Consider the following 23,145-nt stretch of genomic DNA (forward strand, 5'->3'; position numbering starts at 1 on the left):
CCACACAAAGAGGGTTTTTTGGCTACCAGGGCTACAGCTGCTGGGCCTTCCAGTGACAACCCAGGGGAAAAACAAAAAGTGCCCCAGGGACCTGTCACAGTTTCTCCTAGAGATAAGGGCTGCTGAAGCTTGCAGGTCCTCACCCTAGCTCTGAGAGATGATTCCTGCACTGATAAAGAGCTACCTGGGGCTGTTACAGTTCGAGGCTGCCTCCTGAGGTGGATATTATCATACCTATTTCAAAGATAAAGGAGTTGAGGCACAGAGGATCCACACAGAGCTCTATCAAACCAAGCCTGCAGTCCCTACTTGCTCTGCTTCATGAGCTCCTCCAAGGGGAACTCTGCTTACGGGTGCCTGTTCCTTGCTGCCCTGACTTCCCTGGGTTCTTTAAACTTTAGTCCCCCTTATTCTTACTCTTCTCATCTGGGAACTCCTAGATAAATACTCTCCTAGCAGTGACTTTGTTTAAAAACCATACCGTGCTCTATCTTCCTAAATCCATGTCTTGCCCAATGCCTATTTCCTCCAGCTGACTTTGTGAAGTCACCTCTGAAGAAAGCCAAGGAGGGAGGTGTTGACAGCAGAAAGCCCTAGGATGTGCCCTCACAGCCATCATAAGAGTAGAGAGAGACATGTGGGTTTCTTTAAGTGAAGGATCTGAAAAGGGTGGTAAGTTGAGAATCAATCAAATTTCTAGCAAAAATTGCAAAGGAAGAATGGAATTTTCTTTTCATACTGGGTCAGAACTCATATATGGGGATCCCTGGGTGGCGCAGCGGTTTGGCGCCTGCCTTTGGCCCAGGGCGCGATCCTGGAGACCCGGGATCGAATCCCACATCGGGCTCCCGGTGCATGGAGCCTGCTTCTCCCTCTGCCTATGTCTCTGCCTCTCTCTCTCTCTGTGTGTGACAATCATAAATAAATAAAAAACAAAAAAAATTAGAACTCATATATGTTGCCAGTGGAAGTGCATGGAGGTGGGGCGCATGGGTAGCTCAGCTGGTTAAGTGCCTGCCTTTGGCTCATGATCCCTAGGTCCTGGGACCCGAGTCAGACTCCCTGCTCAGCAAAAAGTCTGCTTCTCCCTCTCTCTCTTAAATAAATAAAATCCTTAAAAAAAAAAAAAAAGAAAGAAAGAAAGAAAGAAAGAAAGAAAGAAAGAAAGAAAGAAAGAAAGTAAGTGCATGGATGTACAAATACTTTAGAAAACAAAGTTGAGGATGCTTACACCCAGGACCCACATCTAGGTATACGTCCAAGGTATGCATCCTAGAGAAACCCCTGCACCTGTGCTCAAGAGACATTTGCAACAGGATTCATAGCAGCACTACTGGTACTAGTAAAAAAAAAAATAACCGGGAAACCACCCAAAGGTACATCGATTTTAAAAGGTGTGATATTCACACAATGGAATATTACACAGCCCTGAAAATGAAGCATTTATGATGGTGCTTACAGGCATTTAGTTGAGTCAAAAAGAATTGTACCAAAAGGCTATAAGCAGTATGATGCCATGGCATGCATATATTAAGTTTGAAAAAATATTTAATAACTATAAAGAGAACCAAGGGAATGATAAGCACAAGGATAGCTGACAATGGGTAAGATAGTGGGGCCAGAGAAGATTACACAGGGATATTAACTGCACTGCTAATGTCCCATGTCTTAAGCTGGAGGTGGATACACAGATATTATTATTCTTTACATCAGATACACTTTATGTAGTTTTTGGTATATGCGATTTTTTAAAAGATTTTATTTATTTATTCATGAGAGACAGAGAGAGAGAGAGAGAGAGAGGCAGAGACACAGGCAGAGGGAGAAGCAGGCTCCATGCAGGGTGCCTGACATGGGACTCAATCCTGGGTCTCCAGAACCACGTTCTGGACTAAAGGCAGCACTAAACCGCTGAGCCACCGAGGCTGCCCATATATGAAATATTTTGTAATAAATACAAGAGCCTCAGAACGCCGGGGTCAGTTAAGCACCTGCCCGTGGCTCAGGTTGTGATCCCAGGGTCCTAGGATCGAGTCCTGCATCGGGCTCCCTGCTCCTCAGAGAGCCTGCTTCTCCTTCTGCCTCTCTCTCTCTCTCCCTCATGAGTAAATAAAATCTTAAAAAAAAAAATAAACAGGAAAGCTTCCCAGTTTGTTACAAGGAGAGGCCATTCACTTAGAGCCCCTGCTGGCCTCTGTTCTCTGATCTCTTACCAGTCTTAGGCCCCTATTCAACGCTGAAGTCTCCTATCAGGCTAGAGACTCGCCTTCTGAAAGAGGTTTGTCACTTTTTCAGCCCTGTAGCAGTTTTCATCCAGGGGTGCATATATGTGCCACAGACAGAATCAGTAACCCAGGATGGTCATAGGCTGCTGCAGATTCACCTTCCCTCAACCCTGGTATCAGCAAATGTCTTTCAAGAGCTATATGTAGTGCTTCACAGTGTGGTCTTCTGATAATAGCGCTGGATACTCATACCCCTCACCCCTGCCCACCAGGAAGGTGACTGCTTTTGCAATGCCATGGCAAAAAATTGCTCCACAAGCATCCTGTTACAAATCCATGTAACAAGATAAATGCCCCTGCACTGGACAGCAGGCAAATGTGAGCTCCATGGCCTGCTAACAAAGCCTCAGGCGCAGGGAGGTCATTTGGCAGCCTGTGGATATGAGGAAAGATTTGAGGGCATCTCTACCAATCATTAACATTTGAGCTACAATTTGAGGTCCAAATGCTGGCTCAGGATGCTATGCTGTGGCCTCCAAAAATGTTGCAACAGCAGCTTTCTGAGACCAGGTTCTGCATTTGATTTCCTGCTAAATTCACTGGGTCTGGCCAGAGAGACTCCTCTTTCTTTTATCACTCAGACCATGTTAATGTAAAATAAAAGATTGTTTTGGAGCACTTTCAGGGCCACACCTTAAAACTGCTCTGAACATGAGCTCTAAGTGTCTGATTTCCTTAGAGTTATAAGGCTCAGAAGCTGATTTAGCTGCTGAGTCATGGGGCTGGGATCTTGGCTTTAAGCAGTCTGAAACATCAGAGCATGGCTGGCAAAATCACAAACTGTGCTTGCAAAATTCACATAATTCTTTAGGAAACATTTTACAATTTCCTTGTTGCTTTAATTTAATCCGAAAGTTCTTGCTTCTTGGCCAAGAGGAAACAAAATACCACCTTTACCAAGTGCCTTGGAAACCTAAGCCAGTAGCTCAGGAGATAAAAATGTTAGCAGTGAAGGAAGAAAAGCAGTTTTTGCAGCTGACCAGGAGAAATAACTAAATTCAAATACACATTTGAATCTCTCTGCAAAACAATGCAGAAAATACGGAGATATAGGACATTATTTTAGCTTCCGGATTTCCAGACCAAGGAGAACGCTGACAAATACAAATCTAACGATTATAGAAAACGAAGTAATCGCCTCAGCCCTTTCTTGGAGAGCAGAATGTGCTGCAGAACTGATTCTAAATGCAGTTTAAAATGCATTTTAGCATTAAATGGAGTTTTCTCCACCAGCAAGGTGAATGAAATCACTGCACCGTTTCTCCTGTTTCTCCCTTGCCAGACGACCGTGGAATACTACCCGCTTTGAACTCTGAGAAATGCCTCGGGTCTGTGGGAAATTCCAGTCCCAAATCACTGCACGCGGTTCACAGGGACGGGGGGAGGAACGGAGGCACACGAAGTCTGCCTTGCAGATGCAACATTAACCCTGAGACGCACGTGGAGAAGTGCCGGGCACGCTGGAAGGGCTCAAAAAGCATCAGCTCTAACTGCACGGAAGTAAACTTCCTTCGCGCCACCTCGCGCCCAACCCCATGCCCGTGGTCTGGCCCACGCTCAGACACAAAGACTCGCTCGCCCGCCGGCGCGCGGAGGGCGGGGCGGGGGCGAGCGGGGGCGCAGCGCGCAGGCGCAGGCCGCCGCACGTGGGCCCCGCTGCAGACCCGGCCCGGGAGCCGCACCGAGGCGCGCGGCCGCCAACGTCGCCAGGCCGACGGGGTCTCCGGCCCCACGCTGCGGGCGGGGCGGGGCGGGGCGGGGCGGGGCCGGCCGGGAGGGCGGGCCGCGAAGGTCGTCGCCAAGGTCGTGGGCCGGACGTGAGGCGCCGGAGCGACGCTGCGTGCGTGCGGGACTCGGAGTACGTGCCGGAGCCCCAAACCCTCATGCCGGCCGCGCCACCCCGCCCCTTCCCGGGGCCCTGGCGCCACAGGCCGGCTCGGCCAGGGGTCCCAGCCGGGGGCGAGAATGGAGGGCGCCGGGGCAGGGACTCGCCCGCACCCCCACACAGCCGCGGGGGGGGTCGCGACCCCCCCAGTCCCGCCCCGCTCCACGTCCCCGGGTCTTCGCTGCCCCTCCCGGCCGCGGGGGCCGCTACAGTCCCGCCCCTTCCCGGGAAGCGCAGGCCTGAGTGACGGCGCGCTGGGCCAATGACGAGGCGGCGCCGCGGGGGCGGGCTGGGGGGCGGGAAGTGGGCGGGGCATCGGGGAGCTGGGCAGGAAGTCGGGGCCGGCGGCGCTGAGACGAGCTTCGGGTCCTCGGAGCGTCCGGACCGCGCAGCCTAACGCTCGTCCTTGGTGCCTGCGGCATCCTCTGCTTTTTCCCCGGGCAGCGCTATCGGCGGCCAGGTAGGGAATCCAGGAAGGGCTGCCGAGCCGGCACCCAAGCCTGGGGGCCCTGCGCGTGGGTCCGGGGTGGGGACGTGGGAGGGGCGGGTCGGCACGTGCGGGCCGGGCTTCGGCCGGAGGGGCAGGAGCGGAGTCGGCTGAGATGAGGGGTTCACAGGGCTAATGGGAGCTCGCGAGTGGAACGCGGGCCCTGGGGGACGGCGGGCCGGACGCTGCAGGGGCTTGGGGAGGTGCGGGCCTAAGCCCGGGGGCTCGTTAGAGCCAGGCCTTTCCCAAAGTGGAGGGAGGGGCAGGGACGGGATGCCCAGAAGCCGCGAGCCCCTCCCCCACCAGCAGCCCCTGCGCCCCGCTGGGGGCCCCGGCCTGCAGGCGGGAGGCGGGAGGCTGGTGACGGAGGGGGCAGCCTCTAATGAATGGAACTTCAGAGGGTGCTTGTTCTTCAGCGGACTGCGGCCGAACCGTTGCGTAATTGGGAAAGCGGTCCAGGCGACCTCGCCCAGGTCATGCAGGAGCTGCTCCGGCTCCCCGGCCGGGCTCTCGGCAGTCGGCCACCGATCTGACGTTAGAAGGACATATTTTAAGAAAATTCCCTGTCTGCTGTGTGAATTGGGGCCGGGGACACCCCTCGGCCCTGACTGCCCAGTCCACACGTGCTGCCCCTGGTCCGGGGTTCAGCCCAGGCAGATGAGCCGTGAACACTCCATCCATCCTTGCTGGCCTTGCTTACTGAACCGTAATGACATCGGGAGTAGTTTTCTAACCTTTTTAAGGATAAGTTGAACTTTTATTTTCACAGCTTGAAATAAGTCGCTGTGTATTAATATTACTAAATTAAACGAAAGGACATCTTACAACAGCAAGAGGATGTATTGTAATAAAGATGTGCTTAAAGCGCATCTAAATGCACAATATAAGTCTATGGTGGCCTGGGGATGGGGGGGGTGGGGATTGACTGCAAAGGGCCTAAAGGGACTTTTTTAGGTGGTGGCCATCAGACACAGGTATATGATTTGCCAAAACTCAAAGTTACTAAAATCTTATAATTAAAAAATACATTTAAGCAAATTTGCCTTTTTGTAGGATAGTGAATAAAAACTAGATACCTTTTTTTTACCTTTTTATTGGCTAACGAATGAAACTTCATTGTTAAATAGTCCCCATGCACCCGAAGTGATTTCACTGTCTAATTTTGAAACTTATTAAAAAAAAAAAAAAGATGCCATTTGCTGCCTCAGAACATTCCAGACAAGATACTGGAGAGGAGCCCAGCTAGATAATGGCTCTGAACACTAACCCAATTCCACTGGGCTGCCTTCAGTCAGTCCTACAAGGTCCTTTCTTTCTTGGAAGCCCCTGGGGCTGGGAGGTGAAAAGGCTTTCTTTGAGAACTAAGGTGATTGCTCTTTGTAACTGCAAATCTGTTTTTTTTTTTTTTTTATAAGATGCTTTTAAGGAAAGCCTCCTCCCTTTGAGTATCCTAACATTTGAGGATAGAATCTAGTTTGATTTCAATTATGACATTTCATAATTAATTTTTTTGAATGGGTAAAATGCCTGTTGAAAGTAATACTAATTAGATGTTATTTTTGGTGTGTCCTGTCTTGCTAAAGATCCAAGTACTGTGAAATGTGAAAGGCCCAGAAGTTGGCAGTAGTAGCAAAGACCACATTGTACAGACCAAGGACACTCCTGGCCTCAAAATTTCTTTTAAGTATCCCAGTATCCACCGACTGAACATCTTACGGCTACCTCAAGTTTAACTTGGTGAATTATGTCCCCAACTATGAATTCATTATTTCGCTACAAGCCAGATTTCTCTCCTTGTATCACCTTGCATTTTTTTTGTCCTGGATGGGTTAGCTTCTGACCTTCGAGTCTCCTTGGTCCATTCCCATGCTACCCTCGGTGGGAGCTATTGACAGTAACCTGCTTCAGACTGTCTCAGCTTCAACCATCCTGTGTGCAGACAACACATTTCCAGGCTTGCTTTGCTTAAAGGACCAGCACCAGACTACTGGGGTTTGAGGCCCTACAGAGCTGGGCACAGCAGGCTTTCCCCACTCTTGGCAGCCACCTTGCATCCCGTATCTGTCCAGCGCAAATTCTTTCTAGTCCAGGAATCCTCAGAAGCGATTCTTTGAATGAATGACCCAAGGCTGCATTATGGTTTATGGAAAGTATGAACTGTGTTTCCCCCACAGAAAGTCACCATGTCTATTCTCAAGATCCACGCCAGGGAGATCTTTGACTCTCGCGGGAACCCCACTGTTGAGGTTGACCTCTACACCTCCAAAGGTAGGTGCACCTTTGTTTCAGGACTTCCTCTCCCACACTCCCATCTTTTTAAAATTTAAACAACAGAGTCTTGGGCAAGAAAAGGTCTGTTGTAAAAGCCTTTCCTTCTGATGTGCACGTGTGCTAGGCTGTGGTTCCTGAATGGGAGGAGGTGGGGGAGGGTTACAAGGCATGGGGTCCTTGTCTTGCTGCTTCTTGGTATCTAAAACAACTTGCTCCCAGGTCAGTGAGAGTTGGGTAAAGTAAGATCATACCTCGTCCCTAAAAGGGCCCGTCACTGGTTTGCTTCACAGCTTGCTCTGCCTGAGCAAGCATATCTGGTGTGGTTGGATGGAGCTTTCTTCCTTGGAAAGGAAAGATGAGAATGCAAGTATATGCAAAGCATTCTCATTCCTGCTTCTAGAAATCATTCTTAGACCAAGGACTGGGGATGCTATTCCTACATTTGAGTATTGGCACATTCCAGAGGCTCTTGTTTCTTACCTGGCTCTAAGTCCCCCTTGGAGGAGTTTGCTCACATGAAACAAAAACACAGCGTCACCTGGGGCAGAACACAGGCAGAGTTTTGCTCAGTGATGCCTAGATTCCAGATTTTCTTCCTGGGCAGGGCAAGGCAGGGTGGGGAGGGGCGGGCGGAAGGGAAGGGCTGCAGTTTCCACAGCCTGTGACTCAGCTCTGACCAGCAGGCCTATGTGCTCAGCACCGCTGGGTGAGTGCTCTCATAGCAGGGTTTCTTTGAGCATGTGCTTCATGCCTTGTACCTTGGGCTCTCAGAGGATGCTGGGAATTCCCTTTAGTCTTATGAGACTGGCATGCTTAGACTGGAACTTTCCATTTGGAAATTAGCGGACTTTAACCAACAGTGAAAAAAAACTCAAGATATTAGAAGATTTTTGGGAAGGAAGCATTTCCTTTTAAACACTTTAAAAGGGTTAAAATTAATATCTTTTGAAATTTAAATGAATGGAACTCTTTCTCTTGTGTGTCTCTTAGTGCCTTTCAAAAGCAGGAAGTCATGGGTTTGTTAACCTTCCATCACTTATTTTTTTCATTATACTTTTTTTTTTTTTTTCATTATACTTCTTAGAGCAGTTTTAGGTTCACAGCAAAATTGAGCAGAAGGGACAGAGAGTGAGCGCATGGGTACATACACGTTCCCATACATGCACAGCCTTCCCCACCAGACTGGGACATTTGTTACAGCTGAATCTGCATTAACACATCATCACCCAAAGTCCATAGTTACGTTAGGGTCACTTTCTTTTCATGGCTTCCTCACCTCGTCCAATGCCTGATGGGGATACAGAAAGCCAGGGCCTGTGTCAGGAAACCACGTGTCCTGCTGTGTGCACATGGTCCCTGTGATGCTACAGGCACGGTGACCCATCATTTGATTATAATACCTGGTGGATTTTTCCCTCTTCGTTCATTTGCCTTCGCCTAAGTCAGATGGGGAAATCCCTTACAGTTTCAAGTAGCTTCTAGAGGCTGCCTTCACTTCCTGCTGCCCTGAACCTGCCTGCCCTTGTAACCAGATCACTCAGTACCCTTCTTGAATCTGTCCTCCAAGAATCGCCGTGTTTGTGCTCTACAGTGGCTGGTTTCTATGTGTGCAGGACTGCATAATGCACTACTTCATTGTGTTCTAGTGTTACTAAATTACTACTTTTATTGTCTTTATATTTCATGTTTTCTTAGTTATATGTTTGAAATGATAATCTCTGGGATATACTTGAATAAATAAGGTATTAAATTAATTTTCCAAAAAAATACTAATTTTTTTTGGTTCTACTTTGTAACTTCAACATAGCTACTAGAAAATCTTAAATCTCCAAAGTGGCTTGCATCACCTCTCTGTTGGGTGGTGCCAACAGGGGAGAATGGTACCAACATGCGGGGCAGGGGAAGCCGACTGTCTGAATCTCCCAGTTGGTGGAAGGAAGTGGCATGTTTCTGAAGAGATGCCATCTGTGAGGGGGGCAGGACCCGGGCAGGGGCTGAACTGTGTTTCTCAATCGTGACTCTCTCCCCTCCCTCCACATCCAGGTCTCTTCAGAGCTGCTGTGCCCAGTGGTGCCTCCACTGGTATCTACGAGGCCCTCGAGCTCCGGGACAATGACAAGACACGCTACATGGGGAAAGGTAAGAGTCAGAGCCCCAGCCCATGTCTGTGAAGCGTGGCTGCATCTCCCACGCCTGTAGCCCACTCCCCATGTGCCTTGTATTTGAGGGTGGCACCCCGGTGCAGTGTTGATGGTGAGCAGGTATACAGGACAGCTGGGAGAGCTGGCCTGTGAATTCCAGCCTTCCTAAAAGAGTTGGTGGGCAAGAGTTTTAATGCTTGCTTCTATTGCGGTTTGTCTCCAATCTGGAAACCTCCCAGGTAGGCCAGGGAACCTAAGGGTAAGAAGACATGTTAACTAATACTAACCATAGAGCCATGCCACATTCCCAGTCTCTTGAGAGTGTGGTCTCAGGAGAGTTCTGGAAGGTCTAACCACTGGCTCACCTACAGATCAGTCCTAATAGCTTGATCTTTCTGTTGATGAAGTCACAGAGGCACTGGTCTGGCAAAGCCAGCCTCTGGTGGGCTCAGTGCAGACTGACCTGTTCCTGTTTTTGCAATGCTCACCTTTAGAAGACCGAATCTATGTGGCCGAATTACAGAAAAGCAGGTGGGGCTAGACCATGCATTCTCAGCAGGACCAGTATCAACCCAGGGATGGAAATTGGTTCTTGGAGGAGGCAGAAATCTACCGTATTCCCATGATACATGGCCCTCCAGAGGGTCTCTGTATGGAGGTACCATGTGTCTGTGGTATTAAATTTTCAGATTAGGGAAAAATCTGAGATTGCAGGGGAGGGGCAGTGATGAAGTGAGCTGGGGAAGCCCTGGGCTGGTGAAGCAGCAGATACAGAAAGGCAGTTGCTCCAGGGTTCCTGTTGTCCGCAGCCCAGGCACGTTCTGGTCTGAAGCAGGGCTTTGCCTTCCTGTCTCCTCTCTTTCTCTCACTCCCTGTTCTCACAGCCTGTTCTCTTCTGAGTGTCTTTTTTCCTTCTCCGTCAATCTCTACTGGTCAGGTGTCTCCAGACCCGTTAAGTATATTAATGAGTTCCTGGCACCAGCCTTGTGCACACAGGTAACACATTGGACATCCTGTAGTTTCTATGGCTGGTGTTCTCAGTGCATGGTCTTGCCGATTAACCCCCCTTCAGACATTCTGAGATGGTTGCTCTGTGTGTGGCTCTAATCCTTGGGGGTCCTAGGTAAGAGCACTCAGACTGGGCCAGAATGTACCCCGATTCTGGGGGCACAGAGAAATGGGGATTTGAAAGCTTTCCCGTTTACGGTCTTTGGGTGGGCTTCCAGATATCTGGGTTAACGTCATTGGTAGTTCGCTCAATGCTGCTCAAGCCTGTTTTTCGTTAATGTCGGTAATTTGATATGATTGTTCCTTCTAGGTGTCTCAAAGGCTGTTGAGCACATCAATAAAACTATTGCACCTGCCCTGATTAGCAAGGTAGGACCTGCCTCCTGAGAACTAATGTATTAATGCCTTCAGAGCGTCTCCCAGGCCAGTGGGCTTTCCGGGTTATAGAAGAGCTTATTCTGAGAGCTAAAGTAGCCAGTCGGATTCCCTGTCGTGCATGAGAATTATCTCACCTTTTCTCATCCACCCCCTGCCTGCGTGTCCACATCTAACAGCGCATGGAATTGGAGTACAGTGACGGGAGACCGTCTCATGGCCTTAAATTTTTTTTTCCCCTCCAACTATCTTGACCTTTGGGAAGTTAAAATCGAAATTTTAAGGGCAGCTCTTGGGCATTGAGCATAGTATCTGTGGTGACTATTTTTCATGAACTATGGAATTATTTACTATATTTCTACTGACGTTTTTGAAACAGAGGAACTGTGGTTAAAAATCTTACTTGGAGCCTTAGTGTGTAGAATAGTAGAGCTGCTGTGGGTGAAGTAGGGAGGAGGGGCCAAACAACCCAACAGCCCCTCCCCCCCCGGGGCCCTCCCTCCATAACTTGGGTGGCATTTGTGCAGGTCGGGGAAGATGTGCAAAGCCCTGGCTAGAGGAGCCTTCTCTGGGTCTGAGGCCAACCCTGGCCTCCCCACCTGAAGTCCTGTATGCCAGTGGCAGGTGGAAATATGTCCCCCTGGCTCACTCACCTTGGCCCGGCCTTCATGGCACTCGGTAATTGGTCCCAGACGGTTTCTCGTTGCTGCTCTTCAGGCTCACACGCCCCAAACTCAGTCTCCTGGGTACTTCCACACACCCTGATCTTTGTGCCTGGTGCCCTTGCCTGGCGTGACTCCTCATGACCAGGGCCTTCCGGGACATTTTTCTTCCGCTATAGGGGAGACCATCTTCAAACTCCTAGTGAGGATTTGCCCCAAGCCATCATTCCTGGATGATGGCTAACTCCTGCCAAATGTGCTTTGTCAAAACAAATGTCAAATTATTATTTTTTTTTTCAAATGTCAAATTATTAATGTGGCATGATGGGAGTTGGGGATGGTTTTCTTTGCCTTTTATAAAGCACATAATAAGTAGTACACGTTATGATCAATTGTGAAGTTTTTAAAGTAATGCTGACATTCAATAAATGAGTTAGTTTTTAAGACACCAGTTTTTGCAGGGGTGGATTTGGGGTTCTTGTTTTTGTTAGTAGATTCCATGCCCAGCATGGTGCCCATTTGGGGCTTAAACTCACCACCCAGAGATCTAGACCTGAGCTGAGATCAATAGGCAAGTGCTTAACTGACTGAGCCACCCAGGCATCCCCAGTTTTTTGGGTTTGTTTGTTTTTGAGTAATCTACCCAACGTGGGGCTTGAACTCTGAATGCCAAGATCCAGAGTTGCCTGCTCTATCGACTGAGTCAGTCAGGTGCACCTTTAAGATACCAGTTTATTGCTTTATACTCTGACCAGAAATACTCATCTAGAGCTGTCATCAAGCATCTTGCTGAGTGATTCTGGGCTGCCTGCAGAAGTCCTGTTTGCCACGAGACAGGGAAGTGTGCCATCACTGGGTATAGCCGAGCGGTGGTGGTGTCACTTAACCTGTGAGGAGCCCAGCTCATTTGCGTGAACAGAGTTCTGCTATGTACCATTTCCACATCACACTATTTTGTGGTGACCTTTGTCAGCATGTGCCAGGCAGTTCTGGCTTCCGTGTGGTGCCACCGGGACCATGTCTGACATATTTTACTGCTGGCCCCGGTCCTTGGAGAAATGCCTGCTGCCAGGAAAGCAAGTGACGTGCGCTTTGGTGCCTCCTGTTTTCTCTCCATTCCCCACCCTCTCCCCCCCCCCCCCCCGCTTCTTTTTTTTTTGCTTTCCAGACACATAACATAGAAGTGATTTGGACTTTGCACAGTTCCAAAGTTAACTGGGTTCTGTCACAGGAGTGCAAAGGTCCTGTGAGGGGTATGACACTGCCGCCGCCACCCCCATCCCCCCGTGACTGACCCTCTCCTCTCCCCGCAGAAAGTGAATGTTGTGGAGCAGGAAAAGATTGACAAACTGATGATCGAGATGGACGGGACAGAGAATAAATGTGAGTGGTCAGGGGTGGAGGCTGCTGGTGTCTCCCAAATACCTTCCGACCCTCTGGGGATGGTTGTGCGGTCCCCACTGAGGACTGCGCATCAGTCTGGGGGCTTTTCAGGGCCCCCCTCCTCACCTGAATAAATCACGTTTCTAAGTATCAGGAGCAATACCAGGTGACAGCAGCACGCAGTTTTTGTGGAATTTGCCAGAGTTCCATAGACCAAAGAAAGGGCTTTCTCTTGGGAGAAAGCAGATAGATGAGTTCATGTGGAGAGCTGTTGGGTTTCTGGTTCGGATTCGGGGAATAGACGTGGTCAGGAGAGGAAAGGTTCCAGATACAGGCCATGGTATATGCTGGTGTGGGGGTGCAGGCCGGAAGGTCAGCAGGAAGCTGGGAGTATGAAATTCCTCAACTGAATTGTTCTATTCCAGCTAAATTTGGTGCAAACGCCATTCTGGGAGTGTCCCTGGCTGTCTGCAAGGCGGGGGCTGTCGAGAAGGGGGTGCCCCTGTACCGCCACATTGCTGATTTGGCTGGCAATTCTGAAGTTATCCTGCCAGTTCCGGTGAGTGGCTTGGAACTCCAAGTGAGGAGCTTGTGGGTATTTGCTTTGTGGGAACCTAAGACCTCCTACATCTTGGTGTCCTCCACATGGAACTCTCCCAGCACAGTGGGCACGTGCAGGCCCTGGAGGTCTCGGGTACAGACACCTGCCACTTGCTAAGAATGACCCTGAGTAGAGGACTGTACCCCACATCCCTTACTGCTGATGAGGGAATGAAAACCATACTTGCTGGGTTGTGAATGTTCTCTGAGGTCATAGCTGGTCCTCAGGACAGTAAGCACACCTGGTGGTGACCGCTGCTCTTAGCGGGAGAGACCTGGTGAGCATTTCAGAGCCACACTGTGAGCCATGCAGTCGTGAGGAGGTTGCTTGGGGGCGCTCTCTGGGCCAGATGGCTGTATTTCTCTCTATCTCTCCCTAGGCTTTCAATGTCATCAACGGTGGTTCCCATGCTGGCAACAAGCTGGCCATGCAGGAGTTCATGATCCTTCCCGTCGGTGCAGCGAACTTCAAGGAGGCCATGCGCATCGGAGCAGAGGTTTATCATAACCTGAAGAATGTCATCAAGGAGAAATATGGAAAAGATGCCACCAATGTGGGCGATGAAGGTGGATTTGCTCCTAATATCCTGGAGAACAAAGAAGGTAAAGGCTCTGGAGGAGTCCCCGCATTCCGTGGCACTGCCCGCACGCTTAGCAGATGTGCCGGAACTGTGATGCAGAGAGCTCTGGTCCTTCCACCTTCTGTTCACCAAGCAGAGTTCTGGGAACAGATGGGGAAGCTAGTACTTTATTTGTTAAAATAAGGAATTTGCTTATTAATTCGATTTCTGAGTGGCCTGGTTGCTTGTTTAAGATTTTATTCTTTTGAGAAAGAATGTGGACAGGGGGGGAGGGACAGAGGGAGAGGAACAAGCAGACCCCCTACTGAGCGGGGAACCAGATGAGGGACTCGAGCCCAGGACCCTGAACTAAAGGCTCAGATCAGGACCAGAGCTGAAGGCAAACACTTAACCAGCTAAGCCACCACGTGCCCCTACTTGCTCTCTTGCCATTGAACCACCTCATAAGGGCAAAGGTTTGAAGTCCGCACTGTGTCCCGGAGATGTCGTCTGTCCAGCCCGTGACCAGGAACCCCCCCCCCCCCCCCCCCCCGAGTTCATCCACTACAGGGCTGTTCACACAGTGCCTTGTTGCCTGGAGCCCTTAGGCACAGGGTTCAACGTAAGAGTTGGGTAGGGCACAGAGAGTCTTAAGAGGAGAACTCACGGCTGAGCTTTTTGTTTTAGAAGAAAAGGAGGGTTCAACCACATTTTGTTGTCTCAGGGACAACTAGTAAAGGAAAAAGCATCCATCCTGCTCTTTGGGTCAGTCATACAAAATGCTGAGGCTCAGCTACTTTGACCTACAAAAAATGACCCTTTCACGTGGTTTAATGGGATAGCTTGGAGATCTGTGGTGGGGAGCAGACGCCAAGTGCCTCTGTCCGCCTCTGTCCGGGCAGCTCTGCCGTGTGAGGCCGCCCTCGAGCTGGAGACAAGAGGCCCCAGAGGCCGGGCCTTGCCCTTTTGCTGCCCTCCTGGGTTCCTAGGACAGCGGTTCTCAGCTGGTCACTGTAACTGTCTCAGCCAGCACAGTCACTCCTGGCTGCTAAATTTGGGAGCATGTGTCAGCAAGAAACTCTCTGAGAGGAGAGACTAAATTTTCCATTTGGCCGTCTGCTGGGGGCCGTTTCCAGCAGTTTCTTGCTCCAGTGCGGAAAGAAGTACTGGACTCGTCAAAGCGATGATTGGGGTCAGAGTACCTCGTGGTCATTCTGTTAGAGCTCCCCATTTGGCAGCTGCTGAAGGGAACTTTTTTCTCCACCTGCCTGGTTTCCAATCCTGTCGCCAACCTCTTTCCAGCTCTGGAACTGCTGAAGAATGCCATCGGGAAGGCTGGCTACACCGATAAGGTGGTCATCGGCATGGACGTAGCTGCTTCCGAGTTCTTCAGGTCTGGGAAGTATGACCTGGACTTCAAGTCCCCTGATGACCCCAGCAGGTACATCACGCCTGATCAGCTGGCTGACCTCTACAAGTCCTTCATCAGGGACTACCCAGGTGAGCGGGGCAGGCGGGCACTGGTGGAGCAGTGGAGTCAGGTGGTTCTGGGGTGCCAGCCAGCACTGACCTCAGGTGGTAGGTGGTCTCCAGAGTGTGTGAGCCCTCTGTCCCTATCACAGCCTCCTGAGCAAAGGCTGTCCTGGCTCCATCGTGAGCAGAGCGAGCCTCAAGCCTGCTGACTGCCCGTGGGTGACACAGTGAGCTGGCGCTCCTCTAGTCTCTATGTCACTTCACGCACGCAGGGTAGGGACTGTTCCTGCTGTTTCATGAGGGGAACTGAGGCACGGAGTGGGTTAGTAATCGGCCCGAAGGTGCTTAGCAGGTGACGGAGCAAGAATCAGACCAGGAAGTCTGAGTCCCTGCTGGAACAAAGATAGAGAACGTGCTCAGTGGAGCCAGGGCGAGCCCAGCTCCGCAGTCTCCTGAGCCCACAGCTTTTCTCTTCTCGCGGGCACTAAACTCAAGCCACCCTGGACAGGAAGTGTCCCACTTAGCGTCTGTAGGGTCCTAGGGTTGCAGGTGACATTGGTGCCCTGTCACAGGAGTCGGTGGGGACGTGGGGAGCCAGTCCTGTCCTGCGGGAGAGGGGTGAGGCCAAGTGAGGAGGTTCGGGTGGCGGTCAGCACAGGGGTCTCACCGACCACACATGGCTCTCCTTTCCCCAGTGGTGTCTATCGAAGACCCCTTCGACCAGGATGACTGGGAAGCTTGGCAGAAATTCACTGCCAGCGCTGGAATCCAGGTGGTGGGGGACGATCTCACCGTGACCAACCCAAAGCGGATTTCCAAGGCTGTGGGCGAGAAATCGTGCAACTGCCTCCTGCTTAAAGTGAACCAGATTGGCTCTGTGACCGAGTCTCTTCAGGCGTAAGTCCCTTCAGGGCTCAGCTGTCAGAACAAGGTACTGCATGTCAGCCAGAGCACCTGGCTAGAGCTGTGATGGGAGCCTGCAAGTGGCTTCTGAAATCTGCAGTGGTGCCAAGGAGACTGGGGTATCAGGCAGCTGTGGCCCAGTCCTGTCCAGTCTTGGTTCTAGACTCACGACCTGATCTTTGGTGGAAAACATCAGGCATAGGCACTGTCTGGGGAGATAAGCCTCTCCCCTCAAGGAGTCTGAACCCACCTTTTAAAAAGTAACCTAGAGGGCTGAGAAGGTCCTCCTGGCCCTGAGCTGCCTCTGGTCTCCCACTGGAGGTGTTGAGGCCTGGCATCAGGAGGGCCAGAACGACTGCAGGGCCCAGGAAATGGGAGTCACACCATCCAACCGTCCGGTGGTTTCCTGCCTTGTAGGTGCAAGCTGGCCCAGTCCAATGGGTGGGGCGTCATGGTGTCGCATCGCTCCGGGGAGACCGAAGATACCTTCATCGCTGACCTGGTGGTGGGACTCTGCACTGGGCAGGTAAAGAGCTGCTTAACTCTTCTGGGACCTCAGCTTCTCTAGCAGCATGCCAAGAAGGAGGGGGAGGATGGGATCCTGGATGCCCCTTGATGCCCTCCTTTCTGCCCTAAATGCCCATGAAGATTGAGCATCCATGACAAACACAAGTGACCTTTCTTTTCCCTTCTAGATCAAGACGGGTGCACCATGCAGATCTGAGCGCTTGGCCAAGTACAACCAGATCCTCAGGTAAAAAGGAAGCCAACCTGCACTGAGTGTGTGGGCACCATCCTCCAGGGGGAGCCCTGGTTCTATGGGGGGTATGCAGGTGGGGGCCCTTGGTTTAGGGGCTGCCCCAGCACAGAACCTACATCCCCTGAGGCATGGGCCCAGAGCTGGAGGCTGAGGACCATGCTGCCATCTTGTGGTGGAAGAGGGAACAGGTCCCCTTTGGATAATGTGATCCTAGAATTTTTAGAGCCAGCAGGAAGCCTTAGTGATTGACTAGTCCAGCACTGTGTTTTGTGAGTGAGGACACCGGGCCTCATAGAAGGGGGACAGGCAGGTTCCCACTGGAACCCAGTGCCTTTGGATGTTCTGGTCCCTTTTTATTACCATAATGGGTCCTTGGGGGCCCCTGAACATGGAGACTTGTCTATTTTTTGTTCCTTTTTTGTTCCTTAAATGGTGCCTGGTGGGACATCTGCCCTGTGACCCACACAGGGCAGCTGTCGGCATTCCCACGGGGCTTCTCTTCATACACTACGTTTCCTCCTTTTCTACTGGAGAACTGGAAGCACATTCCAGTTCTAAGATTTCACCTGTAAATACCTGAGTATAGGTCTCCGAGAAACATTTGTTTACTTTTTAACCACCTGCTCTCCCCATGCCATGAGAGTGCCGGGGATTCGGTCATTCTGTAACATCCACGCCGAGTGTGTGTCCTTATGCCACCTCTAAAGAAACTGGGTTGTCCTTTCATTAAAAACATTTTTCTTTCTCTTCCAAGAACTAGCACTTCTGCCCTTTTTTCTACTTTGTCTTTGGGAAATGCTGGGGGCGGGGGAGGTTGGGAAGCAGAAGCAGCAGTGAGTGGCCCACTTGCTGGGGTAGCTGGGTGGACACAAGAGCCAAATGCCCCTCTCTTCCTGCCGCCTCTGAGCAGCCACATCCAGAGGAGGCTGGTCCCTGCTATCTGGGTAGGGGATGTGGGCCTTGGGGACAGATGTTTGACTTCTCTTTTCCTCCTCCCCCTCCCCCTCTCTCCTCTGCCTCCCAAGAATTGAAGAGGAACTGGGTAGCAAGGCCAAGTTCGCCGGCAGAAGCTTCAGAAACCCCCTTGCCAAGTAAGGTCCAGGTGGCGCACCCTGTGGTCCTGAGTCAGCTCGTTAGACCTCTGCTCCCCCGGGCAGCTCAAGGCCCCCAGCCCAAAGTGGCAGGGCCCTGTGCTAGTTAGCTGCCCTCTCCCTTCCCCGTGATGTTCTCAAAGCTTCCTTAGAATTGCTACAGAAGCCAGAGTTGACATCTGGAACCCTGCTGGGAACCCTAGCTCTGTAAACATGTAATTGGTCCAAATCATTGCTTTCTCACCTCACTTCCACCAAGCATCTGGAGCCAGGTCTGTCTATGTAATAATCTCAAGGTGTCCACAGGCAAGATCCCCAGTGGTTTTATGTGCAGAATAAAAAGGCCTCAGTGACCCATAGAAATGCTGTGTGTGTGTGTTTGTTTAAAGCAGTCTGAGTCTTTCCTCATGGCAAGTGTTCAGTGAGTCTTGCACTGGGCTCTGGGCCTGTAAGAGTTGTCCCCAAAAGGGTCAAGTGGCTCCTGGCCGGCTCAGTAGGACACACACTTTTCACACTTTTTTTTTCTTAAGATTTATTTATTTATATTTTTTTTATTTTTGTTTAAAGATTTTATTTATCTATTCAGAGACAGAGGCAGAGACACAGGCAGAGGGAGAAGCAGGCTCCATGCAGGGAGCCCGATGTGGGACTCAATCCCAGGTCTCCAGGACCACGCCTGGGGCTGAAGGCAGGTGCCAAACCGCTGAGCCACCCAGGAATCCCCAAGATTTATTTATTTTAGAGCACAAGCAGGAAGCACAGGGAGAGGAGAGACTCCAACAGACTCCCTGCTGAGCATGGGGGTGGGGGTGGCTTAATCTCCTGACCCTGAGATCATGACCTGAGCCGAAACCAAGAGTTGGACACTTACCCACTGAGCCACCCAGGCACCCCTTAGTACATGACTCATGATCTTGGGGTTGTTAATTTGGGCCCCATGTTGGGTGTAGAAGTTACTTAAAAATAAAATCTTTTAGGGCGCCCAGTTGGCTCAGTGGTTGAGCATCTGCCTTTGGCTCAGGGCGTGATCCCGGGGTCCTGGGATCGAGTCCCACATTGGGTTCCCCACAGGGAGCCTGCTTCTCCCTCTGCCCATGTCTCCACCTCTCTCTGTGTCTCTCATGAATAAATAAATAAAATATTTAAAAAAAATAAAATCTTTTAAAAAGGGAGGTGGGGGAGGACGAGGAGTTAAGGACATTTCATAAGTCCTTGGGGTAAGCAGGTGAGGCAGAAAGGGGCTTGTATCCTTCAGCAGAAGTAGGGTCTGTCTTGGGGGTGGAGCCTGACTTAAGGTTCAGGCATCTTTTTGGGAGAAGGTACAAATGCAGAGCTGTCACAGATGACCTGGAGGTGGTGGCTTCTAGGTCATGTCACCCTGTCCTGCAAACCGGAAAGCCTGCCAGAGTGTAGCTAACCATTCTGGGCAAGCTGGAATGTGGCTTCAAAGGTTCTGGGGGAAGCAGGTGAAAGAATGGTTAAAAGGGAACTTAGGGCATCTAGAGGCTCTTGGAACCCTCTTTAGATTCCTGCAATTTAATTCCATTCCTCATTTTCACTAATCTTAGTTCAAGTACTCAAAAGTTAGTAGTGATCGATACCCACCGTACTGTGTGGTGCAGACGTGAAATAGCATTGCAGAGAGCACTGTTGAGCAGTGAGCACCGCGTGCACGGCCATAGGTTTCCATAGGAGTGAGAGGTGAGCTACTATGGTTGCTGTGTGACCCTTGAGGGTCTAGGGTTTTATTAGCATTTTCCTTTTAAGTAGTTTGATCAAGTCTGGAATTGTGTTTTAACACCTTCTTGGAGGACTAGGAGGCCCCCTTGTGGACATTCTCGTTCACTGTCTGTCAGGATTTAACCCAAGAGGCAGAAGTAGAAAAACGTGTATCATGAGATTCAGCACAAGGAATTGGCTTCTGAGATTGTGGGGCTCGGCTAGGCAAATCCAAAGTCAGAAAGGGCAGCCAGTCAGAAGGGAAGATGACCAGGCACAAGTGAAGTGTTGATTCACAAGTGCACTTTCTTGGGGAACCTCAGACCCTGCTTTTAGGACTTTCCACCTGATTGAGAGTATCCTGGGTACCCAGATATTCAGATGATCCAGGATAGTTTAAACTCATGTGACTAGTGGCTTTAGTTAGGTCTGCAAGATAGCTTCACAGTAATACTTAGTGTTTGATTAACGACTCTATAGTCAGGTTGATAGGCCACAAGCAAGGCCACCACCCATTGTCAACTCAGCAACCATCCCTAATCTCCAAATAACCCATGACAAAGTCCTATTTCCACCTAATGTGTAATGACTCCTACAGCCAAAGCCACTCTTTCTAGGTGTTGATGACTGGTTTCTATCTGAAAATTGATTCTAGAGGGAAAGGGAATCCTTGAACTGGGCCTCATAACCTTCCCAGAGTTTATTCCAACTGGAAAGTAGCAAGTTAGCATGAGTATTTTCAAAAGTGGTTCAATGTCATTTACTAAACTTTGATTTAAAACAATGGCAGATAAAGGCACTTACCACCCTTCGGTGAAAGGATAAGTGTCCCTTTCACATCTGTACCACCTGTGAAGAAAGCTGCTGGGCTTGCCATGCCCACCCTGGGACAGGTTCTGACCCAGCCAAAACGAAGCACGTGCATGAGATTGGTTGGCATGTGTGAGCTGGGAAAAACCGGAGGCCAAAGGACCTTTCCCAAGGAGCCCAATCAAGCAAGACAGGCAATGTTAATTCTGTCTCCAGAAAACCACCTCTGGGCCTTCTGATGGCCTGTGATGTGAAACCTGTCTCTGGATCACATGAGTTTACAGGAACTTCAAGTATTTTTTTTTAATTTTAATTTTTTTTTAAATTTTTTGTTTTGTTTTATTTATGATAGTCACAGAGAGAGAGAGAGAGAGAGAGAGAGAGGCAGAGACACAGGCAGAGGGAGAAGCAGGCTCCATGCACCGGGAGCCTGACGTGGGATTCGATCCCGGGTCTCCAGGATCACGCCCTGGGCCAAAGGCAGGCGCCAAACCGCTGCGCCACCCGGGGATCCCAAGTATTTTTTATTAAGCAGCTTTGTTAGCACTTGGTAGTAGTTTCTGGATTTGGCTTTACGTGCTTTTTTTTTTTTTTTTTAAATTTCCTAGCTCCATGCTAGGCATGGAGCCCAACTTGGGTCCTGAACTCATGACCCTGAGATCAAGACCTGAGCTGATGTCAAGAGTCGGAAGGTTAATTGGCTGAGCCACCAGGCACTCCCCCCCCACCTTTTTTTTAAACTTCATATTACAAATGCTTTTCCACAAAACATGTATTTCTCTTTTTTAAAGATTGTATTTATTCATGAGAAACACAGGCAGAGGAAGAAGCAGGCTCCATGCAGGGAGCCCGATGCGGGACTCGATCCCGGGTCTCTAGGATCAGGCCCTGGGCTGAAGGTGGTGCTAAACTGCTGAGCCACCCGGGCTGCCCCTATTTCTCATCTGTGGTTGTCTTCTAACTTCTGCAACTCTGACACCAGAACAAAATCGATGGAAAACGAAGTGGTTTGGTTCTCAAACCCGGCCGTACAGGAGAAACACCTGGGGAGCCTGGAAAGCTCCCATTGTCCAGCCGGGCTGGGTCGAAGCTCTGGGTGGGACCCAGAGGGTCCCCGTGTTGAGGCCTACCAGCTGCCCGCAGCGCGGCTGGGCTCGGGAGCACCGTGTGCGGCTAGGGGGTTGGGGGTCAGCCGAGCAGGCGGGGTGAGGATGCCGGCCTTCCTGGGAGACTGGGCAGTGGCCAGGCTTCCCCGGAAATGTTCAGTAAGTGCCTCCGGGGCTTGGAGCCGGCAGCTGAAGGCTGGGAATGGCGTTCACAGGGTGGGCACCGGCCGCGGGACCTGTAGCCAAGGCCTGCTCCTTGACTGAATTCCAGTCCATCAGCTCTCCTCCCCAACCCCACCCTATCCAGGGGGACCCCGGGCCGCTCCCCCTCAACAGTGGCTGCAACGCAGCCAGTGCCGTGGCCAAGAACCCAGATGGAGCCAGACAGGCTGAGATTGTAGCCCTTCTACCACAGTTGTGCTTCGCATCCCCATCTGTAAAATGGGGCTGACAATACAGCAGCGGCGGGCCGAGGGTTATCATGTAGTACAGTCAATGCTCACGTCGACACGGCCCTGCAGTGAAGCAGTCAGGCCAGGTAGCCTCACCTAAGAAGAGGTATAGGGCATAAGGAAGGGAGGAGGGCCTTCAGAGCAGATGAAGCGCCTGCAACCATGACGAAGCCGAAAGGGAGAGTTTGGGGTCAGCTGCTCAGGGAACCCAGGGCAGAGGATGAGCACCCACTGAGCTGATCTGCAGTTTAGTAACCTTATCCAGGTACCAAGACTTCCTTGAGCCCCTTCTCAATTTCCACCCCCACCCCTATCCCTGGGCTCAGGCAATCTTTTTTTTTTTTTTTAAAGATTTTATTTATTCATCCATAGACTCAGAGAGAGAGGCAGAGACACAGGCAGAGGGAGAAGCAGGCTCCACTCAGGGAACCAGAAGTGGGACTTGATCCCAGGTCTCCAGGATCACACCCTGGGCTGCAGGCGGCGCCAAACCGCTGCGCCACCGGGGCTGCCCTGGACTCAGGCAATCTAAGGTTTTTTTAAAAATTGTAATTAGGGCAGCCCAGGTGGCTCAGTTTAGCACTGCCTTCAGCCCAGGGCCTGATCCTAGAGACCCCGGATTAAGTAGCAGGTCGGGCTCCCTGCATGGAGCCTGCTTCTCCCTCTGCCTGTGTCTCTGTGTCTCAAATGAATGGATGAATGAATAAAATCTTTTTTAAAAAATAAAATTCTAATTAGCTGTCAATCTAAAAAGGAGGTATCTTGTAAAAATTCTACTTTCTGGGATCTAATGGATGGGAAATTAGCTACACTGGGCCTGCATTTGTAGAAGGCAAGCAGTTGGCCATTCACTTTTTTTTTTTTTAAGATTTTATTTATTTGGCAGAGAGAGCGAGCACAAGCAGGGGGAGGGCAGAGGGAGAAGCAGGTCCCCCGCTGAGCAGGGAGCCTGACCCAGGGCTCAATCCGAGGGCCCTGGAATCACGACCTGAGCTGAAGGCAGACTCTCGCTCAATCGCCCAATGAACTGAGCCACCCAGGTGCCCTGGCCATTCACTTCTGATGGCAGCAGGGTCCCATTCACCTGCTTCCCTTATGTACCTGTGTGGCTCACCTCAGCTTTCAGTGTGCATCCCCTGGCCCATGGCCCCTTCTGCAGGCTGCTACCTTCCCA

At 50.8% G+C, this 23,145-nt stretch overlaps 1 protein-coding gene across 1 annotated transcript; it reads left to right on the forward strand.

The window, feature by feature from the left end:
- Positions 1–4,471: 4,471 nt before the first annotated feature.
- ENO1 (enolase 1) lies at positions 4,472–18,247 on the forward strand. Its single transcript, XM_077891330.1, has 12 exons — positions 4,472–4,630; positions 6,832–6,925; positions 8,972–9,067; positions 10,388–10,446; positions 12,428–12,497; positions 12,923–13,056; positions 13,478–13,700; positions 14,960–15,157; positions 15,826–16,027; positions 16,451–16,559; positions 16,729–16,787; positions 17,819–18,247. The coding sequence occupies exons 2-12, from the start codon at positions 6,841–6,843 to the stop codon at positions 17,886–17,888; spliced, it is 1,305 nt and encodes a 434-aa protein (XP_077747456.1). The 5' UTR covers positions 4,472–4,630; positions 6,832–6,840; the 3' UTR covers positions 17,889–18,247.
- Positions 18,248–23,145: the final 4,898 nt, after the last annotated feature.

This window comes from Canis aureus, chromosome 3, assembly GCF_053574225.1.
Source record: "Canis aureus isolate CA01 chromosome 3, VMU_Caureus_v.1.0, whole genome shotgun sequence".
NCBI classification, from domain to species: Eukaryota; Metazoa; Chordata; class Mammalia; order Carnivora; family Canidae; genus Canis; species Canis aureus.